At 36.3% G+C, this 21,932-nt stretch overlaps 1 protein-coding gene across 3 annotated transcripts; it reads left to right on the forward strand.

Moving 5' to 3' along the window:
* The first annotated feature begins 348 nt into the window (after positions 1-348).
* LOC110111364 (probable protein phosphatase 2C 68) lies at positions 349-21,762 on the forward strand. Of its 3 annotated transcripts, none has more exons than XR_002304856.2 (5): positions 349-995; positions 1,575-1,919; positions 2,363-2,468; positions 21,023-21,450; positions 21,534-21,762. XR_002304856.2 is itself a non-coding variant. In XM_020843203.2 (4 exons), the coding sequence occupies exons 1-4, from the start codon at positions 504-506 to the stop codon at positions 21,376-21,378; spliced, it is 1,299 nt and encodes a 432-aa protein (XP_020698862.1). In that variant the 5' UTR covers positions 349-503; the 3' UTR covers positions 21,379-21,462. The 3 variants fall into 3 exon arrangements, 1 of the variants encoding a protein (XP_020698862.1); XR_002304857.2 differs by having other exon boundaries at positions 21,560-21,762; XM_020843203.2 differs by lacking the exon at positions 21,534-21,762 and having other exon boundaries at positions 21,023-21,462.
* The last annotated feature ends 170 nt before the right edge of the window (positions 21,763-21,932 follow it).

Consider the following 21,932-nt stretch of genomic DNA (forward strand, 5'->3'; position numbering starts at 1 on the left):
TATTTTATAATTTATTGTAATTTTTTATTTCTAATCTAACGTTAATATTTTTGAAATCTTACTTTTAACTTCATCTCTATTATATCAAATATCAAATAAAAAAGCCCTAACGATCTCACATTAATAAAACGATAAAATTTTGGCGATATGATATAATAAACGAACTAGGCGATTCTCGGCTTGCTAAAGCATGAGGGTTTCGTCACTCGTGACACGTGTCGATTGATAACCACGTCTCTATCAGAAAAGGGTAGGGCGGGCAGAAATGAGAACTGACCGGGGAATTGGCTGCCCGCTCGCAATTTAAGAAGAAGACCAAAGGACGACTACTGTGTTTCTTCCCTTCTTTTAAATACTAACAATTATTATTATTTTTATATTAAATTCAGTGACGGTTTTCCGGCGAGCTGTTCTGCCGAAAACCTAATGATGGTAGAGAACGACGGGCTTAGGAATCATCCTTCGACTGAAGGATCTTTGAATCTGGTCGTTCACCGGCTTCCATGGCTGATGCGTACGTAGACATGTCCGGGGAAGACGAATCCGAGTCTCAATCCCGGCACGCTCGCCGCCGGAGGATAGAGGTGAGGAGGAGTGCAACGTTTCCTGGCGAGGCGTCGACGTCGGCAGAGAGCCTTCTGCGGGCGGGAAATAGGGAAGATACTAGTAATTCGGAGGTTTCAGGTGATGAAAAGCGAAGATCGACGGACAGCACAAACCTACCATCCCTGGCACCTGCGCGATTTTCCTTCGCCGACTCACTGTCGGTCTCCACATCTTCTTCTGGCGATGCTGTTGATTCAACGGTTATCGCGTCATCGTCAGGCCGAAAGGTGGCAGTGAATACCCCTATTGCTTTCGGCTCTGTGTCACTGACAGGTCGCGCGAGGGAAATGGAGGACGCAATATCCGTCCGACCCGGATTCGTCCAGTTCCCGGATGGCTGTTCTCCACTCCATTTCTTCGGTGTCTTCGATGGCCACGGAGGCTCTCACGTAATATCCGATCAGCCTTGTTTATTTCTTAATATATGTGATTGGCTCCATTATTTATCCCTGAACTGATAGTATCTTCGTATTTCTCGAGTTAAAAGTTTCTTTAGTTTTTTCATATACAGATTGATCAAAAGCAAACTACGGTAGGTCTCACGGAGATGATACTGTGAAACATAAACTATTTTTATTTGATGCTATGCCATTTTACAAATTTAAGAAACAACGCTGAAGATGTTAACAACTTTTTTTTTTTTTTCTAAAAATTTCCCTACATTTTGATCGATTTTATAATTGGTTTATTTGGCAAATGAAACATTTTCGATGAATCATGGATATATATATATTTTTTGGGAAAAAAATCATGGATATTTGAGTTTAGACTTTTCAAATCTGAGTGGTTGCCAAAGGCTGCATTTCGTACGATAATTATCGTGGCTTACGATCACGTGCCATTGTTCTCGGAAGTAACACTTGTAGCAATCGTCTTTGCTTTACAGCTGTTTTCCTTTAAGTCCAGCTATGCTTTGCTGATAATCTTATTCCCGGCGAGAGAAATTGAATTAATTCTCTGAAATGCAGGTCTCGGCGCTGTGCAAGGAGAGGATGCACTCTCTTCTCGCAGAAGAGTTAATGAGAGTGCCGGCGCCTGATGAACCTGTTGTGGCAGAGGAGACTAGGTGGAGATCGGCGGTGGAGCGATGCTTCGTGCGAATGGATCAGCTGGCTCTTTCAGCATGCGCGTGCGGGCGGGTCGGTGAACCGCTTTGCCGGTGCGATCGTTCCGGGATCGAGTCGGAAATCGTCGGCTCAACCGCCGTCGTCGCTGTAGTGGGCGGCGGCCGACTCCTCGTTGCTAACTGCGGCGATTCGCGGGCGGTGCTCAGTCGCGGTGGCCGGACGGTGCCGCTCTCCATCGACCAGAAGGTTAGTGGCACGCTTCGTAATTTCTCTCTAACAAAGGGTTGTTTCTCTGATTTTTCGGCTGGTGGACCACTATACTGTACAGCGCTATGAACGCCCGCCACGTATTCGTTTGGCGGAGGCGATCCTGTTACGTAATTATTTCTTTTAGGGTTAGGAAGGAAACCCGTATGAATCAAACTTGTTCTGTGATTTCAACTTTTCCAAAAAAAAAAAAAAAATCTTTGAGACACGTGTAAAATTTGATGAAACACGTGGTCCAGTAAAAGCTTTGGTTAGGATATCCCGTCTTTTAGGTGGAAATCTTGATAGTGGCAGCGAGCTTAATTCAATAAAAAATAAAGAATTAATGAGTAGGATTTTATTTAGTTGGTTTCTATTTTCTAACTTAGTATTTGGTGCTGGGAACTTAGGTTAAGATTATAAAGATATAATTAACGTTGCAGCCGGATCGACCGGATGAGCTGGCGAGAATTGAAGCAGCAGGTGGGCGGGTGATCTACGTGAATGGTGCTCGGGTGCACGGAATCCTGGCCATGTCGCGAGCATTAGGTATGAGTCTTTCATCTCTTATGTCACTTTTAGTTGGATTACACTGTGCCATTTAATCATTTATAATTTTCTTCTGTTGCGTCAGTAATTCAAATGTTTGATTGATTTAGTATTTCTTTGGGTAGTTTGATGATGATATGTTATGGTGATATATTATGCAACACGGAGTACATGAATGGAGAATAGAGAAGGAATGGAGGATAGAGATTAATGAAACCTACCTCAATATGGAAGTTGTCAAGTGCTTTTTAGTTCAACTTTATGCAAACTTTACTATAGATTTTTTGATGCTGCAGTTAGATGGGTTTCATGGTCTTTATGTGGAAGGCATGGGGGATACAATTGTTAATCATTAATGCATTTCTTTTAATTTCATCTACAATTTCTTATATCAATTTCCTTGAGAAATTTATAGATGTAATTATGATCTTAGTACTACTTTACTTTGGGTAGTTGCCTAGTTGGTGTGGAGCCATACCACATGAAGAAGATGCTAAAATGCAGGTCATTTTTTCATTATTGCAGTTAGAATTCCCTTGCACAAAGGTAAATGCAGGAGAATAGAAGGCTATTCTCCACTCATATTTGGTCAGATGCCAACCAGGATTCACATATACAAGCTAGTACAAGTAATTAACAAGTCTAAGTATTTTATACTAATACATGCAAATGAGAAACAAAGAGTTAAAACAATTTGTAATATGACAAAAGTTTTGTGATCTACATAATGAGTGCTAGACAACCCAAACTTAAAGATCTCTAAGTGTCTCTTCCCCAATGATTTTGATAGATGTAGAATAGTGATAGGCATAGTATACAATGATCCCTCCTATTTTACTAGAGACCTTGTTTACTCTGAACATGGATACAAAGTATTCCCCTTTGATTTTATTGCATGAACAACTTTTTTTACTTATATTTGAATGACAACCGGAAAAAATACTAACACAATAGAAGAAACAGCACTAACTTCTGCGGCATAACTCTTGCTCCTTTTGCAACTTGCAATTTGCCAATAATAACCTGCAACAAATGCTCCAACTCTATCATATCATCTACCAGCAACAGGCAAGCCAATCAGTGCACATTACTACTAACTATTTCACCCATAATTGTCTCCTAGTTCTCCCTATGTATTTGTATTACTATATATTAAACAATGCATTAAAAAGAAATGAATGAATAGTTGCAATCATTCACAATGCTTCTGCTCCTTCTTCCCTTTCTCCTCTCTGCTTGCTTTGTTTTAAATTCCAAACACATGTTTAGCTCCTTTATGTGGTATCAGAGTAGATCTACCCAACGAAAATCATCTAAAACCCAAGCTACGACTCTTAACCAACCCGCCATATAATCGAAACAAGATTGCACTATCCTCTTGGAAGTTGGCCTACCCCACTACCTTTTGTTCAACATTATCCTCATCGTTTTCTACCTCATTAGCATACTTCTTTTCTCGATGACCAACAAACTCTCTCCTTACATACTCCTTTATGAATGAAAACCTAAATATTCTCACCTCAATGTCTTTAGTTGTGTATGCTACTCATGGCTTAAACCCCACTCCATGAGCAAGCTCTTACCAAACTCCTAGTAATGTGTCTTACTTGAATTCACTTCCTACTACAAAGGTTACAAATGTTGCAAAACATGAAAAAATAGCCATCTAGTGCAAAACATGAAAAAATAGTCATCTAGTGCATGACTCGGCTCAGATACTCGAATTAACGAGGCAAAATGAGCAGTATGATGATTAATTTATTTCTTTAACTTATACATAAACAAGTAATAATAACATAACTCATATACTAAAGAGACACTAACAAACTTTCAAATTTGAAATGAATATATACATAAATCGTATTTTACCTGTCTTCATTTGATATTCTTATATAGATGTATTCTTCTCTTTAAATTATTTTTATTTATCAGAAGATTTACCTGAAAAGTTATGTAACAATTTGAGTTTACCTAATAAACTCAATGGATAATCACAACTTGTAGTATAGTATTTATACATACATAAAATCATATTCAATTAATTTTTTCTTACATTAAAATATATATATATATATATATATATATATATATATATATATATATATACACACACCCAAACTTTACTATTCACTATTCTTCCATCTAAAAACCCTTACCCTCATCAAAACTAGCACTCCGTATCCTCCCGTCAAATACCTCGCACCAACCCTGTCTTTTCGAAACGCCTGCTTCGCTTTGTACGAGAATTATTCTCCTATTCATGTGAACGTCCTGATCGCACGCCACCTGTCCCACTCATCTTCTGCAGGCCAAGTGGATTGAACTCAGCTGCTAATGATTCCTTCTCTCCTTAGTCCTCGACAGTGATGGCACCTCGATATTTTGAGAAGGTGTAAGCTTGGGAGGGGGAATGAGGGAAAGCCAAGTAGGGCCTTCCCTTTCGCTATCTTTGTCGTTACAACAGTTGGAGATGGGAAAAGCGGAGGAGTGTAAGATTGCAATCTTGATCCGCATCTGCTAGCCTCTTATTCTACAACAGCCAATAGCAGCAAGAGCAACAACTATCTACAACTAGTATCCAGCAGCCATCGCAGGTATTATGTTTTTATCTTTTCTTGATAATTGGTATTATTTTTTCAAACTTTTTTTTTTGTATTTTAACTAATTTTTCAATCCTTTAAATCTTATTACACTGATAATATATGATTGTTGAAAAACCAGTTAATTATTGTTGGATAACATTTGGTTATATCCAAACATGGATCTGATTATTATCAAATATGTATTTGGGAAATAATAATCAACTAGTTGCTCCGCCGCCTCATGATCTTACTGCTTCTAATTCCCTCATTTTTTTCGCCACCACCGCTCGACGATGAAATGTATCGTAGAGTAGCCGCCACCGCCGCAGCAAGAACAGGGGACTTGTGGCTCACACTCGGTCTCCATAACACTGGAGGAAACACACCTAAAGCGATTGGTCGCTTTGGTTTTTAATTTGTACTATGCCCGCTGTCTATATAAGAAATAACATGAGCAGGTGTTTCGAAAATACAGGTTCGGGGTGAGGTATTTGACGGGAGGTTATGGAGTGGTAGTTTTGATGTGGGCAAGGGTTTTTAGATTATAGAATAGTAAATAGTAAAGTTTGGATGTTAGACAAGTAAATAAATTAGAAATAAAAAATGAATAAATGAAAGTGAAATGCAATACGTTATGTGATAGATATATACTAAGGATTGATATCATATGTATGTATGTACGTACGTACGTACATACATACATATGATATCAATCCTTAGTATATATCTATCACATAACGTATTGCATTTCACTTTCATTTATTCATTTTTTATTTCCCAATTATTCATTTTTCCTTTTTTATTTAGTATAGAAGCATCGTCTAAAATTTTGTATCAATGAATGTAAAATCATTTTCATTTCTATTTTCATTTTAACGTGCGCGGGTACATTACGTATATATATCACATAACGTATTGCATTTCACTTTCATTTATTCATTTCCCAATTTTTCATTTTTTCATTTTCATTCAGTATAGAAGCATCGTTTAAAATTTTGTACCAAGGAAGGTAAAATCATTTTCATTTCTATTTCATTTTAACGCGCTTTGGTACGTTGTGTCCCATGTGAACTCCTATATTTTGGATGTTTTTTCCCTTTCACTGTTTTTCGTTTACATAGTATAGTTCTTTTCATTCTATTCATTTTCATTACATATACTCATTACGGCATGCAATCATTTTCCCATACACATGTATTGTAAGCTTTAATTGCTTATTCATACTCAATTTGATGTATATTAGACAATTAAATATCATTAAATACATATACGTGATAGAACAATAATTGAAATGGTATAAAAGAAATTGAAATTCCTATAAACAATATAATCATCCACTTTGCTGTTTTTTGCTAAAATCCTTTCCAAATTTTCACAGTTTCTATATGGTCTCTTTAATGTAACGCCTAAGATCACTTATGCAATTACATAAAATTGCACTATTATTTTACAACTAATATCTGTTACTTTCAAATAAATTTTCCATGAACATTATATGTAACCTTACTTAAACTCCCATTGATATCTCTTGTGATTCAATATTTTATTCCAAATCAACTATATAGATTTCTCACTGTTCCAAAATAACATCAACAACATTTTAGTTATTACTAAGATTTATTTTGAATATCCAAATATCATTAAAGCAACATTAAATATTTCTTACATCACTTAAGATAATGGTGAGTACTTCAATTATTGCCAAAGATTACTTTCAAAATATTAATTATATCTAAAACAATATCAATTTCACTATCTATTTTTAAACCCTAACATAATCTGAAATTAAATATTTCTTATTCCTAACATAACCAAAAATTAAATATTTCATATTCCTTAAATCATATTAATTATTTCGATGAATCTTTCTTTTCTTCTTTTTTGGATCAAGATAAGACTTTCACCTTACTGAATTTCTTCCTATTAAATATCAAATTGTATTTCTTCAATTAGAGAAAAGAAATTATATAGATTTTTTATGTAATTATGAACAATAAATATAAGAAATTAAAGCCACTTATATTACCTTTTGACACTAGAAATCTCTCCCAATTTTTTTCTTCTACTTTCAATTAAATATTTTTCCCTTAAGTTAAAAATCACGAAAGAATCTACACCGAATTTGAAAAACCTACCTTCTCCTTTTTCCTCTTAGTCAGTCTCTGTTCGCTCCTTTCGTTCAATTGGCCTAACTGGATGAAGCAAAACAAAAATATCTTGCGTGGAGTCGTTACCTTTTACTCCCGAATAGAATTCTCCACTTAAACCAACGATCTGACCTCACCAACCCTTCTCGCTTTGCGTGCATCCATTTGGCCTGGTTTGCCCATAGTTTTGCTCCAGTGTGCGTGCGACTGTTAATAGAGGACCGGTTTAGTTGAACCGGATAGGCCTGGTTCGTACATCCTATTTCATGTAATATCGTTCAACGAAGGTTTTCCATATAAATCTTACCCTCCAATGCAACACCGACTATCCCCACCCTCTCATAGCCCCCCTTTTACTAGTATCTGCCACAATTGCATGACAACGATCAACCAAGGTCCACTTTCGCAATACTCACACTCCATCCAACCTAGATACAACTCCATTAATGTGTCTTCCATAAATTTACTTCATACTATAAAGGTTACAAATGCTACAAAAACATAAAAATTATTTATCTTATTTCATGTAATATCCTGCAAAGAAGCTTTTTCATATAAATCTTACCCTCCCATGCCAACACGGACCATCACCAACCACCACCCTCTCACATCCCCCTTTCACTAGTCACTACCACAATTGCAAGACTAATCAATTGATGCCACTTCCACCATACCCACACTGCATCCAACCTATATGCAACAACAAAACAACAAAACCCATAACAATCACCTTCCCATATCTACCCCATAATGGTCCGATACCTTTTCTACTGACCTCTACACTCTCAAGTTCCACTCCAACTCGGGCGACCCGGGACTCTCGTTACACCATGACAACAAAATGAAGATAGTTATACTCATATATGTTTAGCAGTGTAAAAAAATGACCCAATCTAAACCCAACGCAAAAAATTCAGATTTTGGTAGACTCGTTTAATAAATGGGTCGGGTTCGAGTCCGAAATTCTGACCTGTTTATTAAATGGGTTAGGTTCGAGTTGATCCGTCAACTTGATTTTGACATGGACCTGTTTAAATTATTTTTTTCTTAATTTTTTCATTTATTGGTATGATTGTCTTATTTTTTTTTAAATTAATCTAAAATCTATTATTAAAAAGTTATAACATTTTTTTAAAATCAAAATGGGTTATTGAGTCGGGTTAAGGTCATTCATGTTGGTTATTGATCGGGTCCTGTTCTGCATTTTTGACTTTTTGGCCCATTTGTTAAATGGGTTGGGTTCGGGTTTTGATAAGATTTGGGTCAGATCAGTCCTAAACTTAACTCGTTGATCCATTTTGACATCCCTATATATGTTGACAAATCTTACTAACTGATAATGACCCCATAGCATTACTCAGTGCCGACCTCATATCCTTAAAAAACCATTCCTTATTGAAGTCGACACTTTCACAACCTAGTGCTCAGTTGCTCGTTGGTTAAGTCACTCCAATTCTTCACTATCATCCATCACGACTTCTCATATGTTGTCAATCAAACCTGCCAACACATGCACAAGCTCTTGGCCATTTCCAATGGTTGAAGCAACTATTATTCTACTTTAAGGCACTATCTCTCTTGAGCTACCCATTCCCATAGAAACCATCGAACTGCACGCTTACTTTGATTCAGATTGGACCAGTGACATTGCCGATTACAAATTCAATGAGCAACTTGTTGACCTCATTCTTGTTTGAGGTCATTATGGCCTTTTTCCTGAATTATATACCCTAGGACTTCATAGATCCTAGGTTCTTTTTAGACTCCAGACCCTACAAGCCTTCTAGATTTTAGGACCAATCCATATTCAAATCAATCCAAACTCCTGATCAATTCAGATCTCAAATTAACCTAGATTTCAAATCTATTCAAGCTTCAAACATGTCTAGACTCTAAGGCACTTTAATCTCTAGCTCAAACTCCAGTTAATCTAGCTTATGATCAAACTTCAATCATATCCAATCATTCATAATCAACATATGGTTATGAGTGATGATGACAATTCAAATTCAAACAATCAAATTTAGAATCCAGCTCAAATTCTTAAATTTAAACCAAAATACTAAGTCTAAAGGCCTTATTTTAAAATCCCTTTTTTAAAGGATTTTTCAAACATGTCAAACTCATTTAAAACATACATAAAATCATTTTAAAATAAAACTCTAAATCCATAGCTTGATAATCATTTCAAACCAACTCATCAAGTCCTCCCCCATACCACATAATCCCGCTGACTAGTTTGACTAGTCAATTAGTCAAACTAAGAGATTAGGAGGGTTAAACTTGGTCAAAATCCATTTTAAGCTTAATCTCCTCTGATCCAAACTTATCCATGCATTTTTGTGTCTGAATGGGACATTTGGCAATACCATAAAACTTTCCTCTCTCTCTAATTAAGCCTAGACTATCATTAGGAGGTAGGAATGATGGTTGACTCAACTCAAAGCCTTGGCCTCATTCACTCTCTTTCAAAATATTCAGTCCCAGTAGTTTTTATCTCATCACAGCCACCACTTAAGCTCACTATGTATAAATAAGGCCCCTCCAGCCTTTAGAGTGGTTGTTGAAAATCTTGAGAGCCCAAACTGAGAAGAGAGAGAGAAAGAGAGAAATGATAATTGTTATAGCAGAATTTGATCTTGCCGTCAAAAGCTCTTGGACCTTTGATCGAAGTTCTAGAGGATTTCAATACCTTTCCAACAAGCCTAAGATCATCCAAATTCATCTATAGGATTTTAAGATATCTTAACATTTTTCTAAAAATTTAATTTGAAACTGCAGCAAATCTATAACGCATGAAGCCTCCAAACTTCAGGTGTTGGAAGATTAAGTTGTCATAAAATTGTGTTTCAAATTTCATCCAATTTGGTCGAGTATTTTTTCAAGTTATGGCTATTTGAAAATTTAGGCAATACACGCAAGATCGGATGGCCTAGGAAGCGTTGGATTGCGCTCCTATCTGATAATCCCAACAGCGGATCCAGGGTGTTCGAGGCGTCCGAGTACACGTAGCATCCTCTGATATGGTGCCGCCGTTTTTAATTAAAAAAATAATTTCAAAATCAATTTGTATAGCTAGAACTTTCAAAAATCACTTCTTCATCAAATTTTGTGTTCTTGGGCTTGTTGGAAAGGTCTTGAGCCCTAAGAATTTAGGTTTTAATAAAAAAAAAACAATTAATTAAATAAAATAATTAAAAAATATAAAAAATCCAAAATCAACTCTAAACTCTTGAAAACACTCATATGGGTCATTACTGACATTTAGAAGTGATACCATGCAGTTTAGAATAAGTTTGGATCAAAACAATCAAAATCTCCATAATTAAATAATTAAAAAAATCCATTAATCAACAAAACTTCAAAAAATCACAATTAATTCAAATTAAATCCAAAATTTTCAAATAATATATCAACTTAACCAGAATTCAATCCTTAATCAAATAAAATTAAAAGTACTTTAATTTGACTTCATTTTGAGGATAATTCAATTTTAGGTAAAAATTAATATTTAATTATTTTAATTAATTAAAAATAATTAAAATTTCCATAAAATCTCCAAACACTTGGGAATCCTTAAGTCATTCCCGACCCATTGGAGTTTAATCAAAATATAACAAATATAGGGAATTAGCTGGGGATCGCCCCGGGGTCGCATGCATATTTTTGCATTTCTTCTCCCCTTGCTTTAGACCCATCCCCGCCTCGAACGCGTTGGATCCGCTGTCGGGATCATCAGATGGGAACGTAGTCCGACACTTCCTCGGCCGTCTGATCATGCGTGTATTGCAATCGAACGTCTCTGGTCTTACGAGAGCCTAAAATTTTAAATAGTCATAATTTGAAAAATACTCGTCCAAATTGGATGAAGTTTGAAACATAGCTTTATGGCAACTTAATCTTCAAACACCTGAAGTTTGGAGACTTCATGTGTTGTAGATATGCTGCAGTTTCAAATTAAAGTTTTAGAGAAAATTTAAGATATCTTACAATTCTGTAAATGGTTTTGGATGATCTTGGGCTTGTTTGAAAGGTATTGAAATCCTCTACAACTTCCTTTAAGGGTCCAAGAGCTTTTGACGGTTGGATCAAATTCTGCTAAATCAATTATTCTTTCTCTCTCTTCTCAGTTTGGACTCTCAAATTTTCAACCACTCTAAAGGCTGGAGGGGCCTTATTTATAGATAGTGAGTTGAGTCAACCAACATTTGTACCTCCTAATGATAGCCTATGCTTAATTAGAGAGAGAGGAAAGTTTTATGGTATTGTCAAGTGTCTCATTAAGCCACAAAAATGAATGGATAAGTTTGGATCATAGAGGATTAAGTTTAAGATGAATTTTGATCAAGTTTAACCCTACTAATCCCTTAGTTTGACTAATTGACTAATTAAACTAGTCAATGGGATGATGTGGCATGGGGGAGGACTTGATGAGCTGGTTTGGAATGGTATCAAGCTATTTAGAGTTTGATTTTAAAATGATTTTATTTAGGTTTTAAATGGGTTTGACATGTTTGAAAAATCCTTAAAAAAAGCCTTTCGGACAAGGCCTTTAGACTTGAGATTTTGATCTGAATTTAAGGATTTGAGCTGGATTCTAGATTTGATTACTTGAATTTGAATTGTCCTAATCACTCATAACCATATGGGTGATTATGAATGATTGGATAGGATTAAGTTTGATCATAGGCTAGATTAACTAGAGTTTGAGCTAGAGATTGAAGTGACTAAGGGTCTAGACATGTTTGAAGCTTGAATTGGTTTGAAAATCTAGGTTGATTTGAGATCTGAATTGATCAGGAGTTTGGATTGATTTGAATATGGATTGGTCCTAGAATCTAGAGGGACTCTAGGGTCTGGAGTCTAGAAGGAACCTAGGGTCTAGGAAGTCCTAAGGTCTAGAATTCAAGAAAAAGGCCATACTGACCTCATACAAAAATGAGGTCAACACTACTATATGCCAATCTTGGCAACACACTAAACTCATGGTGTGTGAAAATAGCAACCAATTGTTGCCTACTCATCAACCTAAGTTGAGTACGAAGCACTTGTCATTACTATCACTAACATCATGCGGCTTTGTTGCCTTCTTCAAGAATTCAACCTACCACCAACACAACCAACCCCACTCTATCGTGACAATGTATCAGTGTATCACTTCTAGCATTGGCGAACAACCAAACCTTCCACACTCATATAAAATACATTGAAATCAATCACCACTTTATTTGGGACTGAACCAAATCAAATGACATCATAATCCACCATATTGCCTCCTGCTATCAACAAGTGGATATATTTACCATACACTCTTAACATCCAGATTCCGACACTCCAAGAACCAACCTCCACTGGAGGAAGGGATAACAACCGGAAATATGCCAACAGAATAGTGGAATCACTACTTCCTCGTGCGACACTACGTAGCCCGACATCTGCCAACAACAGGCGGCAATAGTTGCTCTAGCTACAACCTGTCATCTGCTAGCAACAACCAAGCCAATCACTGCACACCACTGCGAACCATTTCACTCATCCAGAATTATCTCCTTGCTCTCTGAATATATTTTTATCATTGTAGCAACCAATTTATCAAGAATAAATGAATGAATAGCTACTGCCATACCCAATGCTTCTCCTCCTCATCCTTCCCTTCTCTCTGCATCCTCAATTTTAAATCCCAGCCACATTTTTTATAGGGAAGTTGGTGTAGTGATATGATGTGAAACTATGTATGATATACCAAGGATGCTGGAATTGTACAGCTAAATTTTCATATAACAAAGTCCATCCATACAAGATATGGTTGAATCTCCTCTCTAAATGAAAATCTTTGAGTAGTCCATTTTTTTAAGCAATGGAAATAAATTGTATATTAACATAAGGACTGTGAAGTAATAATTTTTTGACTTTGAGCGATCTCATGAGATCTTCTATTGACTTTAAGAGATATTATAATTTTTGTGGAATCCTGCAAGAATTTACATATTCCCAAACTCATTCTTTGGCATCGCAATGTTGTATGTATAGTAATACCACTTCCACTAAAGAAGAGCAAGTTGAAGTAAGCGGACAGAGTAATTACAATTTAGATGTCATGAAGAACTGTGTTGGAAAAGTGGGACAGATGCAACAATTTGTTCAACATATGGCATGAAACTTAGTTTAAGTCTAGAGAAGTGAATATTGTTGACAATGTCCGATCAATTCTTGATTGGGACTGTTTGAAGGAGATTGAACTGACTCTGTTTCTCATATCTTAACAACCAGCTTCTGAGAGTAATGACTAATATCCTCTAGTCAGTAATAATTATGGAAAGAACTAGAACAAGATCAAAAAATTCTTTGATGAATTGTAGAAGAATACTGAAGATGATGGAGTTAAGGCTAAAATGATGAGAAATTTTGTGGGGTGTGTCAGTTGAATGTTTAAGTGCTCAAATAACAAACTGACTTTGAAGCTCATTGGCATAAATTCAACATTTGTTAAATGTGTTGAATTTGAACAATACTCAGTAAGTAAGAAAGCTATTGAAAGGAAGAATGCTGAATTAGATAAGGAGATTATTGCTCTTCTTATATAAGGAATTTACTGTCCTCCATAGGCAATTTTTGAAGAGGCTTGAATTGGCTCTTGATGAAATAGCCTATCGAAGTCAATTTAAGAAATCCTCTTAAGATCTAATGATCAAACATTTTAAAATTCCTAAAAATGTAATGAATGATCTAATTTTGTTTTAATTTCTTTTATTTTTAATGTTTGTTTGGTCTAACATATTAGATTTTGTTTTGAGTGAATTACTTGACCATTTGGCTTCATTTATTTTCAAAAATTTGTCCTTAAGGATAGTAAGGACAATTCAAGTGAGCATTCCTGTTGCTTATATTACATGAATTTGGAATTCCATCATAATTGACAACTCTATTATGTGCCTAGTTGTAGTTGGTTAGTCACATTAGGAATTGTGAGCTTTGTTTCTATGAGCTATTCTCACATTCATTTTTAGGGAAACTATGAGTATCTTTGCCTTTGTGGCTATCACTGCTCATCAAGATTGGTTTATTTAGTCAAGTGTCTTAACCTTGTCTACCCTCAATTTGTTTATTTTTTGGTGTATATGCCTTCTTGTTTTTTATTACTTTTAAGGGCTGTTTGGTTCATTGAAAAAGGAATATAAAGTATTCCAAATGTAGGAGATTTGAAAATTTTTGTATTTGGTTTGGTGGAAAAGAATGCAGAGTAAAATTTTGATGAATTTTGATGTATTCTAAACTTATATTTTTGGCTGAATTCCAAAATATAGGACAAACTAACTCCATTGTTACCACCAAACATTACCCATTGCACTGCAGCTCGTTGCTTTCCGCTTATACTTTCCATCGGTCACTATTGGTGGCACTTCCACCAATTGGTCGCAACATGTCACCTGTCACCTTTGCCATCATCATTGTCCATCAAACACCACCATTGTTGGGCTTTATACTGCATTCATTTATTTGCAAGACTAAGGAAACTAAATGATAGTCATTTCAATAAAGGAGAGCCTTGAATCGTATTGAGGAACAGGTAGCAAGTTCTCACTAGAGCTATTAAATAAGTACCCTTTGCCAATGGCTAAATGATATGCTCTAATTTCAATAAACCTACATGAAAGATTTGAATTGTTGACCTCCTTTTTTTAACTTTCATTTACATGATATTATTGCACACTTTGTAGGCCAATTCATCTTCTATATACAAGTTCATTTCGTACATAAAAATTTTCAATCAAGACCTTACCTTGCAAAATGGATTGCACCTTCACGTCTAGCTTGTCGGGACGGATCAAATGAGTTTATTTGTGCTCAAATCGGATATCATTTGATGTGTGTCGAGGAGGGAGAACATTAGAAGTTTTTTCTTAATAAATTTAGTAATCAATATAAATTAAAATCATGTAATAATCTCAGAAAGAATTAAGATAAAATTTTAATAAATAAAAATTGTTCTTTAAAACATAAAACACACGCCTTGGCTGCTTGTTGTTCTCGGTTTCTGCTAGTTGTTGTTGTTCATGTAGTCACTCCCTCTCGATTTTACCCCTCCTGGCTGTTTTCCTGTGAAGTGCTGGCCTGTTTCCTGTGCTGGCTCTTCGGGTCCCTTGCTGGCTGGGCTTGAGTTTTCCGTGGCTTCTCTCCCTATTTTCTATGCAGAATTTCTGCTGGCTGTTATGTGTCTTTTGGCCTTTCCTCTTCCCCTTGGCTGATTGGTTTGATTGGAAATTTTAGGTGCCTGTTTGGCTACCCTTTTCTTCTATAAATAGGAGATGTTTTGTATGAATAAAAAGGATGTTATGTGAGTTAGTTTTGGAAGCCAAAACCTACGGGTTTGTTGTTTGGAAAAGTTTGCGAGCTTTGTCCAACTTCTCTTCTTCTTCCTTCCAGGAAAGCTTGCGAGCGTGTCCTTTTTTCGTCTAGTCTTCTAACCTCTTTCTTCTCGCCGCAAGTGCCACTCCATATGTATCATTCTTCTCAAAGCTAATGAAAAGCAAGTTTAGGTGTGTGTGTTTATGGCAAAGTTTGTAAGCGTCATGAGTTGTAAGTCTTTTATTATAAAAAGTTGTGTTGTTTTTTATTTTGTCTATTTTGTGTTCTTTGGTGTATTTTCTATTACCTAAGAAAGTATTGTTTTTGCTAGCAAAAATTTCGGGCTTTTTTCTCAAATTTTTGCTCGCATCAAAATCAAATAATCTTCTAATCCAATGATTGTAAATCCATCAAAGGGCTTTGTCTTATCTCTCTTGGTAATAGTCATCATACCAACAATCAAGTTAGATTTAGTGGTTGATTTTGATCATAAAAATTTTAGGTTTTAAAGATAAGAGGTCATCAAAGAGATTTGATCCCAACATTTGAATTAAGGGGGCTATAATGTCATTCATTTTATCCTTATTATAGGTTTTACTCAAGGAAAAGCTAGGACTGTCTGGTGGTGACTCTCTCCCTTTCTATTCACTTAAAACCTGCTCCCTCACAAGTTCTTACATTTTTTTGGCTCACGACTATAGCTGCAAGAGACTTTACGCTGCTGTCTCTCTCTCAGTTCATCCCATCCAAAAGAAAAAGAGGAATAGAAATGACTAACATTCGTGTAGAACTCTCTTTTTCCATTCACATACAGCTCTTCTTTTCGAGTGTGCCTCTCTCCATTCGGCCGTGGAAATTAGAAGAAATTAATTGTTGTGTATTTGGCTAGTAAGAAGAACGTATGTTGCTCTTCCTTTAGCCAATTTAAGCCAGAAGAAGGTATGTTGTTTTTCATTAACCCAAACAAGAAGAGATAAGTGTTGCATACTTCGGCTAGCAAGACGTGCTGTATATTTATGTTTAATAAGAAGATGTAGCTATTGTATATTTTGGCCAAACCAGAGAAGAGTATGCAATTGTTTCTTTTTGTGTTCTCCAAAATCAAGAGATGAAGGAGAATGTAGACTGAAAATGAGAGAAAATTGATATATCTTTCATTTCCTCTTGTTTTAATTTTATTTTGAGAAGAATGAGCATGGTTTCCATTTTAATTTTGCAAAGCTTGGAAGTCACTTAAGATCGATCATCTTTGTTCAGTTTGGGTAGTTTGAGCTATTTTTTGTATGAATATATTTGTTACCTGTTAATTATTTAGCTTGTTTAAATCTACCTTTTTAATTGTTATATGGAGAAGGCTGTAATGTTTCTTATATATATCTCCTCTTATTATAACTTTAATTAATTATTTTGATTCTGGCCAAAATCAGCTCAGTCTTTCATTGTGATTCTGATTTGAGCTATACTTACTTATAGGTCAGCTTGATTTAATCTTGAATTGTGTCAGAATTGATTTTCTTTACGTGATATATGTATATGCATTCATATTCAATTTGCTTTATAGTGTGACATTAGTCTATGTGGCATTAATAATCACCTTTATTCTTTTACAATTATTTGAACTTGTATAACTCAATCTAAATATATAATTTAGACACTTTATATTTATATTTGATCATCTGCATACGTATTTGCACCTAAGTACATTCTATTTTACTCCTTTAGTTTACAAGCAGGCCTAGCACATTAAGTAAGGCCTAGATACATTCTACTTTGAATATGAATGCGTATGTATATATCAAGTAAAGAAAACCAGTTTTGACATATATCAAAATTAAATCAAGATGGCCTATAAGTAGGTCTAGTTGTAATCAAAATCATAATGAAAGACTTTTGAGTTGATTTAGCCATAATCAAAACAATTAATTAAAATTGTAATCAAATCTCTATCGACCACTAAACCATTCCAACCCAATCAATATAACTCAAAAGAAGGTTCAAATGGAGGCAAGTTGAACCCAATCAACTAACAAACAATCTTAATGAAGAATCATCGACAGAATTAAAGTTTAAATTCATAAGTGGCAATATCAAAATTAAGAAATACTCCAAGCTTCACTATAAAGTAATGCTAATAAAATGAAAACAAATTATGTGAGGTCAACTGAAATTAGATATTCAAATTTTATATGTAACGCATTAATGGTTGTCCAAACAAACAAAAACTGTAATAATTGATACATCATCAAAAAAATCATCTTGATCGAGCATGACAAAATTAAGTTTGAAACTTCCAAAATTAAAATTGGGATCATCTGAACTCCGATTTCAATAAACTTAAAATCAAATTGAGCGTCTCGGAATTACGAACCAATGACATCAAAATCGACTCAACCCGAGCCCAAATGAGTTCAAATCGAGGACTCGAAGTGTTGTTGGAAAGTTCAAACCATATTTTGCATTACCAAACAGTTTCCAAATGTAACATGTTTATAGTCGAATCGAGCGAGTCGACGAGATGAATCCGACGAGCCCAATATCATTGAATTATTAAATCACTAAGACATTCAAATGTCTTTTAAATGATTTATGATCAAGGGAATCAACATCGGTCGTCCATCCAAATCACTCCCACTTACCCCTGATCTTCCATATATTTACAAGCCATGCTACTCTAAAAAAATCTATATATAGAACCCTTCTTTCTCATGAAAAGGGAGCCCCAAGCAAGGAATTAAGATAGAGATTGGAGATCGCTCTTGCCTCCTCGCTCCTCGACCACCGCACGGACTTCCGCCGGACCACCACCCAATGCCGGAGTTTTGTCGGACCATCGCCCGATGCCGGAGTTCTATCTGACAACTGCCCGACGTCGGAGTTCCGTCGGACCACCGCCTGACGTCAGACTTCCGTTGGACCACAGTGTGACGCTGGAATTTCGTCCGGACCACCACCTAATGCCGGACTTCTGTCGTACCACTGCTTGATGTTGGAGTTTTGTCGGACCACCGTTTGAGGCCCTAGCTTTCGCGGGACCACCGACAAAAGTTAGGGTTCCGCCAGATCACTGAATAAAGCCTGGACTTCCGTCGGACCATCGCCTTACAACTACAGTTTTTCTGACCCCCGTCTCCTACCGACAACGGTCATTCCGACCTCCATCGTCTACTACTGTCCTTCCGACCTCCATCGCCAGATAACGATCATTCTGATCCCTATCTCCTATCGAATATGATTCTTTTGACCTTCATCGCCTACTACGGTCCTTTCGACCTCTATCGCCAGGCAACAATCTTTTTTATCTGTCTCCTGCCAACTACGATCCTTTCGACCTCCATCGTTGGATCCCTATCTCCTATCGAATATGATTCTTCCGACCTCCATCGCCTACTACGGTACTTTCGATCTCTATCGCCATGCAACAATCTTTTTTACCTGTCTCCTGCCGACTATGATCCTTCGACCTCCATCGTCAGACAATGATCTTTTCGACCACTATCTCCCGCTGACTACGGTCCTTCTAACCTCCCTCGCCATAGAATGGTCTTTTTGACCACTATCTTGCACCGACTACGGTCATTCTGACCTCCCTCGCCAGACAACGGTCCTTCCGACCACCATCATCAGACTACGGTCTTTATGACTTCTATCGCTTGCTGACTATGGTTTTGCCAACTAAACGAACATTTTAGTACTACTTTCTCCAATTTCCACCATGTAATATAATGTATATTTGCTACATTAACACAAGGCCTTCTCCCCAAGGAAAGGGCCTCATTCGTAATCGACTGCAAATAATAGTCGTGGCCTTTTTTTTTTCTGGATGGGACAAACTGAGAGAGAGGGAGAACAACTTAAAGTCTCTTGGTGCTATAGTCGTGCTATAGTCGTGAGCAAAAATATGTGAGAGCTTGTGAGGAAGCAGGCTGTACGTGAATAGGAAGGGAGAGAGTACCACAAGCCGGCCCTAGTTTTTCCTTCAGTAAAACGTATAATAAGGATAAAATGCAATGACATTATATATAGCCCCTTGATGCTCGTGATCCAAATGTTGGGATCAAATCTCTTTGATGGCCTTAAAAAGTCTTTAAAACATGCTATTTTTATGATCAAAATCAACCATTAGATCAAACTTAGATGGTTGGAATGATGACTATTGTTAAGAGGGAAAAGGTGAAGCCCTTTGATGGATTTACAATCTGTTTCACAAGATAAGGTATTGATTGGAAAATTTTATTTATGGAATGAACGTGTATATGAGGTAAATCGACCTCCGAAGTGTGCAATATTATTATACAAATGATAAATGCAAAAATGAGGTCAACATGAATAAGAAAGCTGTTTTGGTAAGATGCCTAGCCTGCTTGAACCTTTTAAACTATTTGGCTAACTTTCACTGTACCTGGTTTTCTTCTCTTCTTTCTCTTTACCTTGCATTCTCTCCTTCCCATATACAGATGCCCATCAATCGGGTTTGGAAGATTAATGAATTAAACCCCCTTCTCCCTCTCTGTACACCCTTTTATGATTCAAACTCGAGTGTTTGTGATCTTACAAGCAATGGTATGTTCGAGCATGTCATCTATTGTTGTCAAACTTATTATTTTTTAATTTTCTAACATAGAAAGGGGGAATTGCATCTTTAGTCTATGCAATGAAAACTTCCTTCTATTAATTGTTTTGCTTTGCTCGTAAACATGCTTAAATCTGAATAGTTTTGCACATTTGTATACTTTTCATCGTTTGCAAATACTAGCTTCTTAAATGCCCTATTCTTGTATGCTATACTTGATATCCATATTCTAGGGAAAAAAAAAATCTGCAAGAATACCTCACAAAACTCTCCTCACGAGGAATCATTGCTTCTATTCTATATTGGACTTTATACCTGAGCAGGGTTTTTGTGGGTTGATTTCCTGTTCTGGTAGGTTGCACTTGCACGTTCAAATCCTTCAAGTTCTGTTGTAATAGACTTTTCATCCAAGTATATAACACATAAAACGGTATGGAAAAGTTATTCTGTGCAGCGTTTGGCCGCATCCGGTGGCAAATCCGGACGTGCCAGCCTCCACGTCACCGGGGGCCAGTGCATTCAGTGATGTGACGCGTTCGGATGCCGCACATAATAATCTCTCAACGTTATGGGCAACGAAATGCGTGATGAACACGAACACTTAGACCAACTGTTAGCCACACTATTCTTTTCACGGAATAATGTGGATCAGGCTATCTGACAAAAAATTTGGTATCTGTGAGATTTAAAACCGTTGGATTGGCTTTAAAAGGAGTGCCATATATGAGTAATGAATGCAATGTATGTATTGTACCTACGTAATTAGGTGATTTTAAAGACCATCCTGACCAAATTTAGGGACAGGATATCCAAACCCAAATTTTTTTCTTTTTATGCCTGCCTGTAATGAAATCTTTGTGTTTCTTATGAGCTACAAGCTTGATCTCACGCATTCCATTACTTTCACAGGCGACAAGTACCTGAAACCAGTAGTAATATCTGCACCAGAGATTGTTATTTTAGAAATAACACCTGAAGACGAATGCTTGATAATCGCAAGTGATGGGCTATGGGACGTAATTCCCAATGAGCTTGCCTGCAACGTAGCAAGGCGTTGCTTGGCGGAGGGAAGTCCAAAGTTGGCTGAAAAAGATCTCAACAACCCAACTTCCGCCGGAGAAGAAGCTCCGATCAGTAATGAAAAGGACCAGGCAGCACCCGAAGCTTGGTGCTCCATGGCCGCTGCTTTACTTGCAAGGCTTGCGCTGGGAAGGAGAAGCACTGATAACATCAGTGTCATTGTGGTTGATTTGCGAAGAGGCTAACTGTTCTGTTTATATCGACTTGCTCATTCCAATTGTGCAGAAAATGAAGCACATTGAAGAGATTTCATTGAGGTTTGTTCGTTATTGTTTCCATTGACGTTAATTTCTACATGTCTTCGCTTAATCTTGAAAGCTTGTTCTCCGTCATTTGTCAGTCTTTCAAAGTTGGGTTTTGATGCAGCTCTCTGGAGAAGGGAAAATCTCTGCCCTGTGAGCAAGGTCTGCAAGCATGGTACAAGAATTTGCAAATGTTTATGTTGTTAATAAATAATTACTTTTACACTCATGTCGGTTTCTGTTTTCGGATATGTTACCTTAGTAGAGTAGATTAGACATAAAGTTCTAGAACATTAGAGACTCCTCTCTTTTTAAAAATGAATTTTTATTGGATATTATGCAAATGTTTATGTTATTACTATTTTTTTTTATTGAATTTAATAAATTTTTATACTAAAAATATTGTTTTAAAAAGTTTTCTCAAATGAAACTTAAGGTGAGTAGTTATTTTTAATATTTTATAATCAATTTTTTTTAGGTCTGTATCTATTTTTTTT

The sequence above is a fragment of the Dendrobium catenatum genome, unplaced genomic scaffold, assembly GCF_001605985.2.
Source record: "Dendrobium catenatum unplaced genomic scaffold, ASM160598v2 fragScaff_scaffold_841, whole genome shotgun sequence".
Classification (NCBI taxonomy): domain Eukaryota; kingdom Viridiplantae; phylum Streptophyta; class Magnoliopsida; order Asparagales; family Orchidaceae; genus Dendrobium; species Dendrobium catenatum.

What these genes read in the sequence shown, in the direction of transcription:
- LOC110111364 (XM_020843203.2), top strand. Translation starts at nt 504, where the DNA reads ATGGCTGATGCGTACGTAGACATGTCCGGGGAAGACGAATCCGAGTCT. An exon ending in ATGGCCACGGAGGCTCTCAC is followed by an intron (nt 996 to 1,574) that starts GTAATATCCGAT and finishes TCTGAAATGCAG; the next exon opens with GTCTCGGCGCTGTGCAAGGA. An exon ending in GGCCATGTCGCGAGCATTAG is followed by an intron (nt 2,469 to 21,022) that starts GTATGAGTCTTT and finishes TTACTTTCACAG; the next exon opens with GCGACAAGTACCTGAAACCA.